At 49.7% G+C, this 19,827-nt stretch overlaps 1 protein-coding gene across 1 annotated transcript; it reads right to left on the bottom strand.

Moving 5' to 3' along the window:
- Positions 1 to 11,021: 11,021 nt before the first annotated feature.
- LOC146758014 (uncharacterized) lies at positions 11,022 to 13,518 on the bottom strand. The gene is made up of 5 exons (XM_085518616.1): positions 13,370 to 13,518; positions 13,018 to 13,180; positions 12,791 to 12,926; positions 12,491 to 12,632; positions 11,022 to 12,339 (listed from the first exon to the last, which is right to left on the bottom strand). Exons 1-5 carry the CDS (start codon positions 13,516 to 13,518, stop codon positions 11,256 to 11,258), a joined length of 1,674 nt encoding a protein of 557 aa, XP_085374742.1. The 3' UTR covers positions 11,022 to 11,255.
- Between the last annotated feature and the right edge of the window lie 6,309 nt (positions 13,519 to 19,827).

Genomic DNA, 19,827 nt, shown 5'->3' with positions numbered 1-19,827 from the left:
GCTGCTGCCGTCAAACCTTCATTTCCTGCCACTTGCAGTGCACCGCCTCTGCGGATCTGCTGCTTGGTGGCATGTCTGTGACTTGCCATAGAGCTCAAGCTTTTCACCAGAGTCTGCAAGGAGAGAGGATCAGGTGTTGTGCTGATTTTGGGGTGCACACTTGAATGTTGCTCTGCTTTTCCAAACCCTCTGCTGAAATCCCTCATCTCAGCTGGGGGTGACGACTTTTTGCAGTGTTGTTTTTCTGGGTCTTCCTGTCCTTCAGTGTTCAGGACTTTGTTTATCCTCGTGACTACAAGCAATTGCTAAAGAGAGAGAGATGATTGTATTTCCCATTTCCCCCCCTTTTCTGCGGGCTCCCAGCTTTGACTAACTGTTCTTTTAAAAAAAATAAATAGCCCTTGGGAACATGTGGACTGGAAACCAGGATCTCACGGCAGTGAAATGTGCCTGTGTAGCTTATATATGCTTCCTTTAAAATCCTTGTCTTGACTGCTGTTCTTCAGGGCAGATGATGATTTTATCTGCAGATGTCACCCCTGGAATGTTCACAAATTGTGTTCTTGGGTGAATTTTCAAAATAATCCCACAAGCTCGTTTCACTCTGCAAAATACTTGACCTTGGTCTGTCATTTCATGCTTTCAGAGTGGAAAGGGAAGGGGTAGCCACTGATCTCTTGTCAGGATTGCTGGGATGGGGGAAGGCTCCCCACTGACATTTCTTTTATAGCCCTGTAGGACTTCTCTGTCAAATTTACACTGGGACTGCTTTGCCAGAATCATTGCCCCTCAGACTTGTACTGTTCTCCATCAAGAGCCTGAGCTGCAGTGCTAAGTCATGAAGAGTCCCCATCATGATGCACACTCCCATGCCTGCCTCTCGTCATGCATCCCATGCGCATCCTGATTGTCATAGGCTCAGAAATGGGGCAGGGATGTCAAATGCAGTGTCTGGTATGTGGACAGACTGCATGATTTGCCCTCTTTTTCTATTTTCTTATTCCAGAGGAGGCAGCCTAATCTTACTGGCTAAAAAAACAAAACTACAACAGAATCCTCTCCCGGCCACAAAGCAGCATATCCAAGAGATTATTTTTTTCCACTTTGTCAACGCTGTTGTAAAAAGCTTATCAGCGGGATGTTTGCACTACACTTAGATTACAGGCAGAGTGTTCTAATGGATAGAACTTGCACTTAGGAGGCTTGAATTTTAACTCCATCTCTGCTACTGGCTTGCCACGTGCCTTTGCTAAAACCACTGTGTGACTGTTTTTCTTTCATTATTCAGTCATTAAGGTTATTCCTTTCTAGAGAAAAGCACAGTCTTGCTGCAGATACCAAGTCCAGTGCACTGGGGCTGCCCCACTCTTCATTAAATATTTCTTAGCAGTTCTGCATATGCAAGGTCTTTTGAGAGCTTGCAACCCAGCCCACAACAGAGGGGTTGGAAGCAGATGATCTTCAAGGTCCCTTCCAACCTAAACCATTCTATAGTTCTGAGACATCTCAGCTGTCTTCTGGTGTAAGGGAGGTTGTCCCAGGCCTGAAGGAAGTCAGCAAGGAAGTTTTCCTGAAGGCTGTGACAGAATTGTGTTGCTAGATTAAGATCAGACAGTTCTAAGTGGTTATCTCCCTTGGCTTCCCTCCATTCTTCTGACATTGCTGCCTCCAAGGCATGAGTGCTTGATGTGCTTGTGAATCAGCTTCTGAGCCACTGCAGCTTTCAGCATAACGTGTTAAGGTAGAGTGGCTGCAGCCAGGTGAGGATGATAACCAGTACAGTAACCTGACTGAAATTTGTCACCAAACACAGTCATTTGATGACTGAAGGGAGAGCTTCCAGAATGAACGCGTGCCATATAGCATCACATCTATTCTTCTGATGTTGAGTATTGCTTCTGGTACTGCCATTCTTCAAAGCCTTAGTGTCCAGGTCCAGCAGAACTGAATTATTGTTGCTCTATTGGCATAAGATTGTTGTGAACAAGATTTGACGTCAAAAAACCTTTTCAAAAAGAGAACAGATTGACAACTTGAGCTGAACAACCCTGTTCCATGCTACTTCTGAGTCCAGAACTGCCTTGATATTTGGACCAGCTTATGAAGATTGTTGCTTTGAGACAGATCTCCAGCTCCCTTTAGTGTGAATGAGGCTTTGCCAAAGTAACCTTTGGTTTCTGAGCCTTGTTTCAATGGCTGGAGCATCAGTGTCAGCTGGTACAAAAATAAACAGCGCCTTTGAGTCTTGTATGAGACCTAATTGAAAGATACAGAGATGAGTTTTAAGATGAAGATGGAGTATTTTATATATGAGCTTTCAGACTTTTTCTTGTTTTTCTTGACAAGGATAGAAGAGCACCGTCAAAGGCTTCTGAGAAACATTTCTAAAGCACACATCTATCTATCTTCTTTCTTTCTTTCATGCTGTTTTCCCCTATACATGCCTGTCTACTACATATAGACTCATCGCTCTCGTGATTTATATTGCTACTTGACATCTTCAGTAGAAGTGCAGACTTGTAGCATGCACAGCTTGAGATGTGCTTTAGAAAGACTGAACTTGCAATCAAGGATAGAGCAGAGACTTCCACTTTTGCAGCTCTCCTGAGCAACCTATCTCCCCTATGTTTAAATATAGGCTAGTGGGAATTTCGGATAAAGCAGATACTATTAGGGCAGGTTTCTATCACTCCATGCCACCCTACAGCAGAGAGGATGCACAGGGGAGACAGAAGAGAGCTGCATCTTCATGGCTGAGGTATCCACTGGCATGGCTGCTGAGACTGGCAGCAAGGAAGCCGTTCTGACCTGGCTGGGACTATTCAGAATACTGATGTACCTCACTGGAAGGCTGCTGCCTTTGCCATGGTCCTGGCCCTGCATGTTAGAGCCCTTTCCTCAGCTCTCTGTGTGGCCACTTCTCTCCTCAGAGACTACTGTAAACGGGGAGAGCTGCCTAAGTATTGGGAGTCCAGAAAAAATCAAATGAAAACCAGACAGAAGGAAAACAGGAAGTGAAGTGCAACTGCAGGAAGGAGTGGAGCTTGTTTCCAGAGGGGAGCACAGATCACTCTTCAGGGATGGGGACCAGGAAAAGAGGAAAAGTAAAGAGTAAAGAAGTAAGAGTAAGAAGTATAGCAATGGCTGAAGCAGTGTTATTAGGCAGGAGAAGGGCATACGTTCACTTGTGTCATGGAGATTGGATTCACTGCAATGCTGAAATAGCAAAACATTGCTTCCCCACGGCAGGAAAGGAACCACGGCAGCAGCCTCATCAGCACACCCTGCACAAAACAACCGGTACAAAACCTTCTCCAGTTAGCACCATTCTAAAGAACCTGCAAAGATATTTGTCTTCACTTCTTTGGCAGCCTCTTCAGCTCTTAGCAATCCCTATGGAAGAAAAAAAAACCCTAGCTCTAAAAACAAAAACAAAAACTAACCCGCAGCAGACATCACAGGACTGGGATCAAGAGATAACAGCGGAGAATTCCTCTCCTGCATGCAGGTTAATTAAATGACACAGATAACCTTGTGCATGCCCAGGGAAAGTGTGCTTTCTTTCTGAAATCATATCAATCATTTAATTATCCCTCTTCTCACGCTGCCATTATCTAGAGCTAAAGGCTGCACAATTATTTCTTGATTTAAATTTTTAAACTCACCTTTTTTTTCTTTCAAAGTCTGAGTTATCACTCAGTTAGATACACTCCTATGGCTACACGTAGGCACTCCAGCCCAGGTCTGACCTCCCAGCTTATTTTTTCCCAAGTTCTTGCATCCCATTTCTCATCACATTATATGTTAACAACTTCTTAGTGGCGTATGCAGCAAATTAATTGGTGTTTGTCACGCATGGCAAAGTAAGATGCTCAGAGTCACAGGGAGTAGGTCAGTGTCAGAGCCAGGGTTCGTTCCCGAGCTAATGATCTTTTCTCACTGCCTGCTTCTGTCTCACCTTGTTGCCCTCAAGAAACAAAATGGTCTTTAGGAGAGAATGACAGAAGGCTTGGAATGCAACTCGTATCTGTACAAAATAAGTTTAATTAGTATCTCAAATCAAAGGGAGAATAAAATCTCATTGTCTCTGCTCATGTGAATGAATACACTGTGAATACACTGGTATGGGTGTGCAGCAAACAGCACACCATGGGGTTTGGCTGCAGAGGACTGACTTTTATCAACATAAAGTGACTTCTAGGACACCTGAGGGTGTGCAGGGAAGAACTAGATTTGCATCATCTGTGTGGTGCAGGACTGAAAGGCAGGAAACCTCAAGGCAGGGCTGACTGAAGTCATCTGAGCTCTGCTGGATCACGGGACCCTCCTGTGACACGGCAGGTGGAGCTGTGAACGTGTGAAATGTTTTAATGAGCTGGTTGGGAGCCTGGGGCTGCCATGGCAGGATGGGTCTGCAGGATGGGTCTGCAGGACAGGACCATCCACAGTTCTCTGCTCTGTGGGCTGGTTTCTCAGCATACAAGTTCCTAAGTTCCAAAACTTGCATGAAGCTCCAAGTTTGAAAACTTGCAATGCATGACAGAGTCCACTCATCTCTCCTCAGCCCATTCCAGAGCAAGGGACAGCTTGTCCCCCAGGATCTCAGTGCCAAAGGTGCCAAATCTTGCATCACCAAAAGCAGGATGGTGGGAGGCCATGAAGGAGCATTGAGGGAAGCTGGAGTGATGGAGTGAACTTCCTGGGAATTAGGAGGAAATTCTAATTGGCTTTGACTGCAATTTGTGCCTTGACAGCCTGTGTCCCTCGCCAGCTGTTTTTCCTGCACTGAATGCTCTGCTTGCTCTTGTTCACATTGCATTCCCCAGGACCGCTCTATTTCTTTTCTTATCCAAAGAGCCACCAGCTGGTGTTGTTGATCACAACCCCCAGCATCAGGTGCAAAGGCCAGCACAGGCTTCACACAACACTCCTTCTCCTTCCCATTCTTTCTTAGCTCTAATGAAAACATTGTCATTTGAAATGAGCAGCTGGGAGTGGCAGCGATTCCAGTCTTTTCATTAAGGTGGTTAGGCAGATCATCTTCTCTATTCTATTCTTGCCCCATAGTCATGGCTCCATGCAGCAGTCTGTAATTCAGGCCTGGCCATGCTGAAGTGGAATATAGCAGCAGCTCTGTGCTCCAATCTTGAGCCTCCTCATATGATCTGCTACTGCCAAGTGTCTCCAGCCACTGCAGGCATGCAGCTGAGCTTTGGAAGGCTTCCTCCCACCATTTGCTGTCCCTGCAATAAGGGCACAAGTCCTTAAGCTACCAACCCTTCCCCACACAGAGCTGTTCAACAGTAGTAACCCCTTCCAGAGAGCTAACCTACCCGAGAACCTGTGTTTTAGAAGAACCATGATGGAAAACTGTCATGTGCCTTATGGAATGTTTATGGAGAACTGCTCCTGCAGTTAAGTAACTTGCTTGTATATACAGCAAATGAGCAGTGGGCTTGGATGCTGTGGGCTAACCACAGCGGAGAACCTTCCTGAAGTGATGGGGAGAGGGCAACCTGTATGTAGAGATCAGAGGATGCTGATCTAGATTGGTCCTACCTAACGTTAGGCACTTAAGACATTTCAACTGGAAATGTAATTGCCCTGAGTTCCTTGTAAAAGCAAGAGGCTGTCAAGGAATGGCTTTTATGCTCTGGTGGTGTTTCTTTCTCCACTTACTGGAGCGGGAGCCTAGCATGGGAAGGTTTCTATTTCAGATGCTGAATTTAAGTGGGTGAAGTTGAATGTGACGAAACTGGGCTTTGGAAATCCACCGCTGCTTTCAGTGGGAGGCTTAAGGACCTCTTCTATCTGTCTTGTAGAAGGCATCATATTTCCATACAGTGTGTGTGTCTAAGGCAAAGAAGCTGAGTGTTTGACTGCTGCTAGGAGTAGACCACGCTGACCTTGTGAAGCACCGAGGTCTAAATATCCACAGTAAGCACACCTACAACCCACTCCTTCAGCATACAAATGTAACCTGCTTCACATGGCTTTTCCTCTCTCTGATGGATATGCTTTCCTTACCCTTTCCATTTCCATTATATCTATATCAGCATGCATGAGAGAGAGAAAGTGTAAATAGAGTCAGGGCACATGATAAAGAGCAGGGTAATACATTTTTTATTCCCACCAGTTAGGGATGACAGCGTCACATATTTACTGGCAGTGAGTTGTGGATGTTTGCTTCTACCAAATGTAAATCAGTGGTGTGATGCTGCTCCGTCCATCACTCGATATTTTTAGACCGTTCTGGAGTTGCTGAGGTTGTACCTGAAGTCACTGACGTTATTAATAGGGGTGGCAGTGATAACAAGATGCTGTGATGCCTTATTTCCCAGTGGGGCTCTGTCCTACACAGTGTCTGCATTTTTCCAGCCCTTAACTTGTCTTTTTGCCCCTCTGGTGTTTGTGACATGACAACCTTCATTGTAAACATCTGAAGAGAAACAATGGTCATTTTCATCACCTCCACTTGGAGCTGCCCGCTTAGTCCTTCAGCCTTCAGAAGAGTCCTAGCAGCCTCTCCTTCTCTTCAGTCTCCTCCTTCAGAGGGCAGGGGCAATAAACGGTCCTGCAGTCAGCCTCTCACAGTATTCTTGTGCCTGAGCACAAGAAAAGAAGGTGGAATCTCTCCATTTATGTCCGTATTTTAAAACAACGCTAGAAAAACCCCACCCGAAACAATTACCGGTCTCTCCACCTATTCTCCCACTCTCCTTTGTTCCTGCACAGAACTTGTCAGCCTTCCATCCCTGGGAGAGATGAGCTGCAGGCAGGGAGGAGGGGTGAGGGAAGGCTGGGGGCTGGAGCCATTTAAGCTGTCACCAACTCTATCCGTGCATTTAAATCACTGACAGAATTACAATGCCACATATTGCAGTTCAAAAAACAACCAGCCCCAGAATTCCTATCAATGCAGCATCCTTCCTCCAGGATAATGTACCTTCTAACTTTAGTATACGGATATACAAAGAGCAGGGCAGACTCGTAGGCTAGATAGTGTAGCAAGGATCTGTACACTGAACTTTCTTTCTGCTGCTGGGTAAATCAAATTCAAACAGCACAAGTCTATGCTCTGCTCCTTCTTTCTATTTAAATGGTTACTGCTGGTAAGCACCATAATAGTTAAGGATCTGTCAGCAATTCCAATACAAAGAAGAGCAATCACATCTTTAAGCAGACTCCCAGTGATGGGCTATAGACTATCAAACTTAAATAGATTCTTAAAATCCTAGCCGTTAGGGCAGGAAAATCTTTCAGCACTAATAGTGCATGACTGTTCCCAGCAGTGAAGCCATCATGATAAGTGGTTTAGCCAGCGCTCCTCATCATGCCCTTGTGGCCACCCTCTTCAGGTCAGGTATCCCATCATCTCATCTGTGCCACTTTCAGAACTTGTCCCTTCAAGGCGACTGCAGTCAGGGACCTGTGGTCTGAGGGTTTGTGCTGATGCCTGTCTATCTGTCTGAATAGTTGGGTTTGCCTTACCAGCACTCTGTCTTTGCCTGCAATCACAGTGGCTAATCCTCGCAGAAGGTAAGGGACTGTGGTTAGTGCTGGCTAGCAGAAGTCTCCTTCAACTGTGATTTATAGAGTAATTGCCTGTCTGCAGCACATGGACACACTGTTGGACATGCCTTTGTTCCCCTTCAGTTCCTCCTGAATGCATTTTATACTTACCATTATCCTCTCTCCCTGGGTTGCCCTTCTCAGAGACACATTCTTCCATTCCCTGGGAGTCAGACCAAAGCCAATAGCTCTGATTTTTTGCATGGACTTATGCTGCACCTTTACTGGATTCTCTGCAATTTATTTACATCTCTCTCGTGTTCTCAATACCAGCGTGCACGATACCAGCTCTTCTTGGACAGTCTGCAGCAAATCTATAGGGAATCATGCCATAAACAGAGCATGTGCTGAGTGACCTTTCTATTGCTATATTCCCCTGATTCTCAAGAATCCATTGCAAAAGGAATTCTTGAGATGGAGCTTGGGATGGGAACAGAAAGATGAGGGAAAGTAACTCTCTCATCTTCATTGACAGCCATTGGCAAGGGGGGACAGATCATAGATTCCTGCTAGTTATTGGGTGAGATGTGTAAGGGCTGCTTGATGTGTGCAGAGCTCAGAGCCTTGCTCTGGAGCACATAGTAGCTTTCACTGGTCATCCCACCCAAACTGGCCTCCCCTGGCAGAGGGATAATTACAGGCAGCTCGAGAGGAGGAGCCCTTTGACATGGCTGCCATCATTTCTGGGTGCAGACCACCCCGATGCTGTGCCATAGTGTTGTTCCACTTGGTCTCAACCTTTAAAAGAACCATCATTGGTACTCTCCATAACTGGTGGGATAACTGTTGCTGCAGCAGCAGGTTACATCTCTTTATGCTTGTAGAAAGTAAGGAATACTTCCTACCCTTTCTCTATAGTCTTTTGTTTCTGGCTGCTTTGCTTATTGCTTCTCACTTGACACGTTCTGGTCATTTTTATTTTATTTAGTGAAGGCAATTGTCTTCCAGCAAAGCCATAGCGAGCAGGGGATGACAGGGTTCAAGAGAGAACAGTTCAGAAAGAAATGCATCACTGCTACAGCATATCCAGATTCCTTTCACCAAAACTGAAAGCTTTCCACAGCCAGTAACAGCCCCACATGAATACCTGTGTGTTTTAGGGACATCTTAATGCATGAGTTTGTAACTATGAGCTCTGTTTATTTAGGTCCTAGGGCAGCACTATTGTTCCCCTGAAGTCAGAGGTGTTACATGGCACTGATCTCCTGAGTGTGGAAATGCAGCAGGAAGCCCCTTTGGCATTATTACTCTGCGGGGAATAGCAATTATTCAGCAGACAGAGCCAAGAATTTAGCCTGCTGCATCAGCTCCCAGCAAGGCAGAACCTCAGTGCAGTCACCAAACAGGGCTGGAAGTGGCCTTGCATGCTTACAGGTACCCTTTCTAACACAAAGGACATGTAGTAATGCAGTATGGGCTATTTTGCACTCATCCTGTTTTTCCCAACCAGAGAATCTTCATTTCTTACTTCCCAAGGGGTGATTCAACTTGAAGCCATGTCTTTCTGAGCAAAGAGAGGCGTAGATTTTCCTGCTTTAAAATACTAAGCTGTGCTCACAAGAGAAAGCATTCTCTGTTCCTTGAGCAGGATTGTAATTCTTCTGTGGAGCCTGAGGGCTGTGATTAGGAAGCCAGGATTGCTCTGCTCGCAGGGATCCTGCCAGTGTCTTTGATTGCATGGTATTAACAGTAAATTATACCCTTTTGGAGACCGCATGTAAAAATAAAATAAAAAAAAGAAGTGTCAGAAGACAGAGAAAATATTGATTCCAGAGGTAGCGGAAACTATGGCTTGGTTCAATTAGAGCCTGGAAAAATAAAAACAAATGAGCTTTTGTGAGGGTGAAATGGGGACTATGTAAAGTGGACAGTGTTCCTCCCCATGGACCTATGGCAATTCCAAGTGACCCCACTGCAGGCAATGAAATGGCACCAGTTTAAGTAAGAATCCATCTTTAAGTTATTGAGAAGGAGATACAGAGCATGGATAGCAGGATTATTCTTAAGGTGCTGATGGACCAGAAGCCTGATTAATTGAAAGCACAGTATAGGAATGAAAATGGAAGAAGCTGAAGGGTAAGACTGCTGTTAAGACCTCTCAGCTTTCCGATGCCATTTCTACTGAGCAGTGTCACCAGTCTCCAGCTCATTCTCAAGAACCAGCTCTGTCATTCTGTGCTGATGACGATACCATTGCAGTCAGCCAGCCTACAGTTTGACTGGTGAACTGGAATGACAACTAAACTTTGTTTCGCTCCAGTCTCTGGAGGCCTCCATGCAAAAGCCTGGGAGGTGCAAAATGGTAGAATGGTAATCACTAAGACTCTTTAAGCTTGAAGACGCTGAAAGCTGAGTATAGGTAGCCTGGAGAGATAGCAGGCTTGCAGGAAAAAAACAAAACAAAACAAAGCATAAAACAGATGGCTTTTCTTTCATGGATTCGTGGATTTTAAAGCCAGAAGTGTCTATTAGATAGCTGAGGCTGGCTCGTCACATGGCTTAGGCCAAAGAATTTCACCCAAAAATTCAAGCCCATAACTTCTGCCTGAGCTAAAGAGTATATCCTCAGAGCACACATGCTGTGGATGCAATTGAGACCCAACAATTCTATGAATCTATTTATCTTTGCCAGTTAGGGGATGTATGCCTGGCTGTCCCAGCCATGCCTGTTAAGGAGGCTAAATGAAGGTCACTGGGCAAAGACTGAGAAGGAAAAGAGCTTAGCAAAGCTTTGAACAAATATCCAGGACAATGACTGCAATTTAATACTTATCGGTGGACTGTTCTGACTACTGCATGGTGCACTGAAAGATCACAACACCCATTCCCTTGGTTTATTCTATCATTCTTCTTGGAGCATGGTTATATTGGAAGCTCAGCACATGAACACAACAAAAGCCCCACCCTTGCTTAATTTTAATCTTCCTCTCCCAGACTTTACCATTCATAAGAGTTCACCTCTCAGATTCTCAGAATTCGACCTCTCTGACCCAAACAACCATTTTCCCACTCTTGTAAGTTGCCTGGAAGCTCTTTTTCACTTAGACTAACGTAGTTCATCTCTGCAGGGATTACTCAAAATTATGATGTGACATTCTATGAGAGAGCATTCCTTTCTTCTGTGCAGCATCAGCTATCGCTTCAATCCAGGGCAGACTGGCAATTGCATCCTCTTGCCTTGTAAGAGGAACAGGAAAACCCATCTCATAAATATGTGGATGAGAGGCTGGTGGAATTGCAGGAAATCCAGGGTTTTTTTGCCACATAGTGATTTAATTGGCACCTGGAATTAAGTTTTATTGGGATGGATTCAGATGACATTGGATAGGAAGGAGAAATTGTACATGACTGCTTCTACGGCATCAGTAGGGCCGGCTGGTGATGTTAACTGATATACAGGAACAGCTGAAACATTGCTAACTGTCTGTCACAGAGTGCTTTTTGCCATGGGTTTTGCTTATCGCACACAGTGTGCAGCAGCGCCTGGAGCAGCCCCGGCCTTTACACTGCACGGTACTATTGACATTGCGAGTGATTTATAACAAAGCCAAACATGACACAGAAATAGGGTGGGGAAATTTATTAAGGGATATAATAAACATATGTATAATAATAATAAATAAATAAATAATATTATATAATATCATAAAATAAACTATATAAATAATACTCCCGAGGCATCACTAGGGCTGGCTGGTGATGTGCCGGGCCCGACGTGTTACCCGGGAGCGGCTCCGGCCCTGGGTTGGCCCTCGCCGCCTGGACCGGCTCGTGCGGCGTCTTCGGGGCTGGCTGCCGGTCTCTGCAGCCCGACGATGGAGAGGCGAGCGGCTTCGAGTCCGGGCCCGCGCTGGATGTCTGGATGGGCTTCCGTCGGCTGTTCTGGAAGCCCTGGAGGACCCTGGTGCTGCCGGTGTGGTGTAGCTGCAGCTCTGAGCACCTGGGCTTGCTGTCTGCCTGCTCCCAAGGTGTCTCTGGGGCCGGCTCAGAGATTCTGGGGCCCAGTGCCGCAATGGAGAGCGGCTTCTTGTCTGGGCCCGCAGTCCCTGCCTGCACCTGAGGTTGTATCCCAGTGCAGGGCAGCCCCTCGAGGACCGAGAGGTCCCCTGGCTGGCAGAGTCTGAGCTGCTGCTCTCAGCAATTGGGGCAGCATTATGGATTCTTCTACGGTGTCTTCTGGACTCATTAAAGGTGTTTTCATCCCTCTGTAGATGTGGCATGCCTCTCCTGCAGTCCGTCCTGTGCTGGATGGACAGGCTGCTGCTCGCAGGCACACAAGACTGGATAGCTGGCTCCGATGGTGCCTGGCTGGTGGTGATGGAGCTGCTACTCTCTGTTGTCAAAGAGCTTTCGGTTGCCTGCAGTCCGTGCTCGCTGGTGGTGTCGGAGCTGCTGCTCTCGGGTGTCAGGGAGCTCTGAGATGGCTGCAGTCCCTGCTGGCTGGTGGTGCTGAGGCCAGCAAGAGCTGAGCTGGTGCTGGAGGCTGTAAGGGAAGGCAGGAAGGTGAGCAGGATGGAATTCCAGCCATGGGGTGGAACTGGCTCCCGTTTATCCCGGGATGGAGGGATTTGAGCAGGGCCGCTCTGAGCAGCCGCTGCCAGGCCTGGCCTGGCCCCAGCCCAGCAGCACGCGGCTGTTTGCCTCTTACAGGTGCCCTCTCCAGCACAGACGTTGCACTCCCATTCGGTTCTGCTATTACTCAGGTAGGAGCAACGGCGGTGTGTGCCTCGTGCAGCACAGTAGCTGCAGAGGAGCAGCTGCCAGGGCCTGTGGAAAGCAACAGGTTGTGGCCGTGAGGACAAAGTGCCGTGAGCCAGGGAGTGCCTGGCACAGCTCTGGTGCTCAGTCTGTGCTCCCCCAGCCCGTGGTGAGGCTGCGATGCCACGTAGAACCCCAGAGGGCAGCTGAGAACACTCACCCCTCTCCTGACCGCAATCTGCCATAGGGGTAAAGGCAGTTTCTGGCATGGCACCGTCGATACCAAACTGCCAGTGCTTCATAGGCGTTGTTGTCGTACCATTCTGGAAATCTGCCAGAGAAGGGAGGGAATGTGATGAGCGCTCACTGACCCAGAACTAAAACTAACCCATGAAATCCATCCCCATCCACCTTATCCCTGCTTCCAGCTTCCCAATGACACTGAGGCCCATGTTAATGGCTGCCAAGGGCCAGGCCTTGCGGGGCAGTCCTTGGGCAGGCACAGCTCATGTGCCCTCACATCTCAAGAGCTGGATGAAAGACACCAACCTGTCTGGGATATGGATCCCCACATTCAGCAAGTCTCGAAGAAATGTCCGTCTCTCTCTGCAGTGGGGGCACTGGATGCTGAGATACCCAGAGCTCAGGGCCATTCTCTGCAGCAGAAACACAAGCAGTGTGGGTGTGAGCCGGGCCTGGTGCTGCTGAGCGCCTGCGATGCCCGCAGGGTGAGGGGAGGGCTCCTACCTGGATGCAGGCCCGGTGGAACCAGGCGTGTTGGCAGGCTGCGCACACCATGGTGCTGTACGACCTGCTGTCACCTACAGGCTCCATGCAGATGACACAGGTTGTGTCCGGCTCCGGTGCTGCCTGCACTGCCTGCTGTGGGCGGTGCACCCTGCAGAAGGACCTGGAGGAAGATGGAAGGGATGGGCGAGGTGAGAAGGGCTGCCAGGAGGGCAGAGGAATGGGAAGGAGCCCCAGGCCTTGGCTCTGGCTCTGTCAGGCTGCTGGGAGGTGTCACAGCGCGTTCCTTGCTGCTTTGGCTGGTGCTGACAGCAGGGTTGGAGGCCCACAGGACACACCTGGCAGCCCTTACCTGAACACTCCAAAGTACTGGGTGACACACTGGCCCTCGTGGGCGCAGGGGAGATGGAAGCTCCTCTCACATCCCGGCTCTGCGCAAGTGATGCTGGCCCCCAAACTGCCACAGACGAAGCAGAACTGGAAAGAGCAGAGCAGCCCCATCAGCTGCAGGCTCAGGGCCTATGCAGTGGGCCCCGCACCTCTGGGCAGGGCTTAGGATGCGGGCAGGGCTGGGTGGCACTCTGCAGAGCTGCCTTGTGAACAGGGCTGGTCTGCAAGAGCAGGGATTTCTCCTGGAGCTGGGAGGAGGGGCTGGGATTGCTTTCTGGGGACCAGGCTGAGCTCTACTGGCACCAAGCTCCCTGTTCCGGTCCAGTGCTCACCGTCTGCTTTGCCTCCCACACTGTGCGTATCAGGTCTTCAAAGCAAAAACGTGCCTCATGATTATCTTGCGCGTTTTCACAAAGACCGCTGGCAAATCTCTGTACAGGAGGAAAGAGCACGGTCGAGTTAGGGCAGAAAGGAGGGAATCACTGATGGGAGGAAGGTGGCAGGAGACTCAAGGGAACTCACCGCACAAAATTCATGGTAATACAGTCTACGAATCCTCTTTCTGCGGCCAAGGATGTCTGAGTCTTCATCCTGTAGGCCACAGAGCACGCATGCTGGAGAGGAGAGAGTAACAGCAGTGAGCGCCTTGCAAGGCCAGGTGCCCCCGGGGGCTGTCCCAGGGGCTGCTCTGTGCCGGCTGTGCCAGCTGAGGGGCAGGGCCGCAGGCTGTGGATGCAGGGATACTTGGCTCTCACCTGGCTCTCCCGAGCCAGCAGCCTCCTGTGTGCGTGTCGACCGCAACCAAGTGCAGAGTGTCTGTCCCATCACTGCTGGGCTTCGTCCTCTGCGTGCCAACCTATGGAGAAGCGGGACGAGGCTGAGCCCCTTCCTCCCTGCTCACCTCACCGGTTCGCACTGAGCTCGGCCTGAGCCCCACAGCCTCAGCTCTGCTCCACAGCCAACATGTCACAATGGCCGTTCCATTCTGACGCCATTCTTGGATGACCTCAGCCCCGTGAGGTGTGATGGCATCACAGAGGGTGGCACGGAACAGCCATTGTGACACATTGGCTGTGGATCAGAGCTGAGGCTGTGGGGCACAGGCTGAGCTCAGTGCGAACCGGTGAGGTGAGCAGGGAGGAAGGGGCTCAGCCTCGTCCCGCTTCTCCATAGGTTGGCACGCAGAGGACGAAGCCCAGCAGTGATGGGACAGACACTCTGCACTTGGTTGAGGTCGACGCGCGGCTTGGGAGAGCCAGGTGAGAGTCAAGTATCCCTGCATCCACGGCCTGCGGCCCTACCCCTCAGCTGGCACAGCCAGCACAGAGCAGCCCCTGGGACAGCCCCCGGGGGCACCTGGCCCTGCAAGGCGCTCACTGCTGTTACTCTCTCCTCTCCAGCATGCGTGCTCTGTGGCCTACAGGATGAAGACTCGGACATCCTTGGCCGCAGAAAGAGGATTCGTAGACTGTATTACCATGAATTTTGTGCGGTGAGTTCCCTTGAGTCTCCTGCCACCTTCCTCCCATCAGTGATTCCCTCCTTTCTGCCCTAACTCGACCGTGCTCTTTCCTCCTGTACAGAGATTTGCCAGCGGTCTTTGTGAAAACGCGCAAGATAATCATGAGGCACGTTTTTGCTTTGAAGACCTGATACGCACAGTGTGGGAGGCAAAGCAGACGGTGAGCACTGGACCGGAACAGGGAGCTTGGTGCCAGTAGAGCTCAGCCTGGTCCCCAGAAAGCAATCCCAGCCCCTCCTCCCAGCTCCAGGAGAAATCCCTGCTCTTGCAGACCAGCCCTGTTCACAAGGCAGCTCTGCAGAGTGCCACCCAGCCCTGCCCGCATCCTAAGCCCTGCCCAGAGGTGAGGGGCCCACTGCGTAGGCCCTGAGCCTGCAGCTGATGGGGCTGCTCTGCTCTTTCCAGTTCTGCTTCGTCTGTGGCAGTTTGGGGGCCAGCATCACCTGCGCAGAGCCGGGATGTGAGAGGAGCTTCCATCTCCCCTGCGCCTACGAGGGCCAGTGTGTCACCCAATACTTGGGGGAGTTTAGGTAAGAGCTGCCAGGTGTGTCCTGTGGGCCTCCAACCCTGCTGTCAGCACCAGCCAAAGCAGCAAGGAACGCGCTGTGACACCTCCCAGCAGCCTGACAGAGCCAGAGCCAAGGCCTGGGGCTCCTTCCCATTCCTCTGCCCTCCTGGCAGCCCTTCTCACCTCGCCCATCCCTTCCATCTTCCCCCAGGTCCTTCTGCAGGGAGCACAGCCCACAGCAGGCAGTGCAGGCAGCACCGGAGCCGGACACGACCTGTGTCATCTGCATGGAGCCTGTAGGTGACAGCAGGTCGTACAGCACCATGTCATGCCCAGCTTGCCAGCACGCCTGGTTCCACCGGGCCTGCATCCAGGTAGGAGCCCTCCCCTCTCCCCGCGGGCATCACAGGCGCTCAGCAGCACCAGGCCTGGCTCACACCCACACTGCTTGTGTTTCTGCTGCAGAGAATGGCCCTGAGCTCTGGGATTCTCAACTTCCAGTGCCCCCACTGCAGAGACATAATGATGTTTCTTCGAGACTTGCTGACTGTGGGGATCCATATCCCAGACAGGTTGGTGTCTTTCATCCAGCTCTTGAGATGTGAGGGCACAAGAGCTGTGCCTGCCCAAGGACTGCCCTGCAAGGCCTGGCCCTTGGCAGCCATTAACATGGGCCTCAGTGTCATTCGGAAGCTGGAAGCAAGGATAAGGTGGATGGGGATGGATTTTATGGATTAGTTTTAGTTCTGGGTCAGTGAGCGCTCATCACATTCCCTCCCTTCTCTGGCAGTGTTGAAGAATGGGACGACAACAACGCCTATGAAGCACTGGCAGTTTGGTATCGACGGTGCCATGCCAGAAACTGCCTTTACCCCTATGGCAGATTGCGGTCAGGAGAGGGGTGAGTGTTCTCAGCTGCCCTCTGGGGCTCCACGTGGCATTGCAGCCTCACCACGGGCTGGGGGAGCGCAGACTGAGCACCAGAGCTGTGCCGGGCACTCCCTGGCTCACGGCACTTTGTCCTCACGGCCACAACCTGTTGCTTTCCACAGGCCCTGGCAGCTGCTCCTCTGCAGCTACTGTGCTGCACGAGGCACACACCGCCGTTGCTCCTACCTGAGTGATAGCAGAACCAAATGGGAGTGCAATGCCTGTGCTGGAGAGGACACCGGTAAGAGGCAAACAGCCGTGTGCTGCTGGGCTGGGGCCAGGCCAGGCCTGGCAGCGGCTGCTCAGAGCGGCCCTGCTCAAATCCCTCCATCCCGGGATAAACGGGAGCCAGTTCCACCCCATGGCTGGAATTCCATCCTGCTCACCTTCCTGCCTTCCCTTACAGCCTCCAGCACCAGCTCAGCTCTTGCTGGCCTCAGCACCACCAGCCAGCAGGGACTGCAGCCATCTCAGAGCTCCCTGACACCCGAGAGCAGCAGCTCCGACACCACCAGCGAGCACGGACTGCAGGCAACCGAAAGCTCTTTGACAACAGAGAGCAGCAGCTCCATCACCACCAGCCAGGCACCCTCGGAGCCAGCTATCCAGTCTTGTGTGCCTGCGAGCAGCAGCCTGTCCATCCAGCACAGGACGGACTGCAGGAGAGGCATGCCACATCTACAGAGGGATGAAAACACCTTTAATGAGTCCAGAAGACACCGTAGAAGAATCCATAATGCTGCCCCAATTGCTGAGAGCAGCAGCTCAGACTCTGCCAGCCAGGGGACCTCTCGGTCCTCGAGGGGCTGCCCTGCACTGGGATACAACCTCAGGTGCAGGCAGGGACTGCGGGCCCAGACAAGAAGCCGCTCTCCATTGCGGCACTGGGCCCCAGAATCTCTGAGCCGGCCCCAGAGACACCTTGGGAGCAGGCAGACAGCAAGCCCAGGTGCTCAGAGCTGCAGCTACACCACACCGGCAGCACCAGGGTCCTCCAGGGCTTCCAGAACAGCCGACGGAAGCCCATCCAGACATCCAGCGCGGGCCCGGACTCGAAGCCGCTCGCCTCTCCATCGTCGGGCTGCAGAGACCGGCAGCCAGCCCCGAAGACGCCGCACGAGCCAGTCCAGGCGGCGAGGGCCAACCCAGGGCCGGAGCCGCTCCCGGGTAACACGTCGGGCCCGGCACATCACCAGCCAGCCCTAGTGATGCCTCGGGAGTATTATTTATATAGTTTATTTTATGATATTATATAATATTATTTATTTATTTATTATTATTATACATATGTTTATTATATCCCTTAATAAATTTCCCCACCCTATTTCTGTGTCATGTTTGGCTTTGTTATAAATCACTCGCAATGTCAATAGTACCGTGCAGTGTAAAGGCCGGGGCTGCTCCAGGCGCTGCTGCACACTGTGTGCGATAAGCAAAACCCATGGCAAAAAGCACTCTGTGACAGACAGTTAGCAATGTTTCAGCTGTTCCTGTATATCAGTTAACATCACCAGCTGGCCCTACTGATGTCATAGGAGCAGCCGTGAACGATCTCCCCTTCCTATCCAATGTCATCTGAATCCATCCCTTGTTCCAGTGATGTTCTTTCCTCTTCCTGAGTCTCTGGAAATCATCTGCATGGAAGGCAGACTGGAGCTTCCTATTGTACTTCATCCGAGTACTCCTTGAAAAGCAGGAGTGTACCTGTAGAGCAGAGGGAGCAAGGCTTTGAGATTATCTGGTCCTGCTCTGATCTGGAGGTTAGGATCTGTTATCTCCCTCCTGGTCGTAGGAATAGAAAATGTGTTTTGTGTGACTGTTTATTCAAATGTACTTGTTATCATCAGTTATCTGCTGTATGATTCTGTTAATAGATATTCTCACATAAAAATTAGGGTAAAACGGTTGGGATAGAAGGGTAGGAATTGCAGCAGGTGGTGAGAAAGAAGGAAGCACAAACGATCTGAGCATGATACATCCTTATGAAGCCTGACTTTTATTTCCTGTGTTTAGAAAAAACAGTTCTCACTTAATGGCTTTTGTTCAATCAGAGAGAAAATGAGCTATAAAAGCAGAGATAGGGAGGAGTTTACCAGCTTCCAATTCAGTGTGTTACAATTTGCTTCAGTAATAATAATAAAAAAAAAAAAAAAAACAATCCTGGAAAACATAATTTTAAAAATGAAGACTACTAAATCAATAAGCACTATATGACTAATCATTTGCTGTTTTCTTGGTGGAGGAAGGTAGAGCTGTGATCAGAAACCAAAAGCGATGCCCCCAGCTTCTCTGCAGTCCTGATAAATTCTGCTTTACTGTAATCCACGAGAAAGGAGATTTCCACAAAGAGTGTAAACTAATGCTGGTAAATGGCATTAGGATCTCTGCCCGCTATTATTGATTCATTCTGTGGAAAGATAATGAAATCCATTTGATGTTAGATGAGTTAATTCTTAAAAAAAGCTGCATTTTTGGGCAACAAAGTGTTTCAGGCTGTGATGCAGAGGTCGGGGGTGACTTCATCACTGACACAGTCCCCAGCTGTGGTGGGACTTCATGTAACAGCTACTTAAGCATGGGTTTGACTTGAGGCTCATAGACAGTCCTGTGGGCTTCAGTAAGAAAGGCAGGTCCTTCCGTGCTGCTGCTGTGGGGCTCACGTTGGAACAGTTAGGGACAGACAGAAATAACACATAAAGCCTTTCCTTTGTAAGCACTTGAGCATCTTACCTGGTTTGGGGAGCAGCCTTAGAGCCTGCTGCACAGATACTGAGGAGGAGGCAGGGGCTGTGTCTTCTCCTAGGGAGCAGAACCTGTTGTTCTCTCTCCTGCATAGCTGTGGCCAACACGATAGCTTTGTCAGCTCTCATATGCTGCAGTTCACAATCCCCTCTGCTTCACCAGAGCAGTTTTTCAAAGGTTCATAGTGTAAAACACATCACTCAAAAGATGCATATTCACCTCTTTGAAGAGTTTTGTTCTTCACATGGCCCTATTAGCAATACACTTCCCCATATGACAGCAGGCTGAGCAGAGCTTACCATACGAGTGATGCTGTCTAAGCACATCCAAACCCACGATTGCTTCTGAGCAGAGATGGAGAAATGGACATCAACAAAAGCAATTCTGGTTTGCCAGGAAGACCCGGTGTGTGATTTCTACCACATACCACACAGCAGGCAGGAGAAAACAAACTCCAGATTAGCTGAATTCCTTCTGTGACCGAACCTGTGTTTTTGAAAGAGCCTGCTTCAGTACACAAGTGTTTGTGGGAGATTAGTCCCTATTAACTAATAACCTTTGATTATGTTTATTCCCACAGCTTGTTTGCTCAGGTGTTTGTCACACTGAAGCAGAAATATGCTTTGGTGACACAGCTTGTTCATGGCTCAGCCTGCATTTTTGAGATTTCTTGGCACCTGAATGATGGATTACTATTTTCTGAGCGAATCCCTTCTCT

This window comes from Coturnix japonica, chromosome 17, assembly GCF_054131305.1.
Source record: "Coturnix japonica strain WE chromosome 17, WE-NBRP24, whole genome shotgun sequence".
Taxonomy (NCBI): domain Eukaryota; kingdom Metazoa; phylum Chordata; class Aves; order Galliformes; family Phasianidae; genus Coturnix; species Coturnix japonica.
Note: the sequence above shows the minus strand (reverse complement) of the source record. Positions and strands in the feature narration are given on the sequence as shown.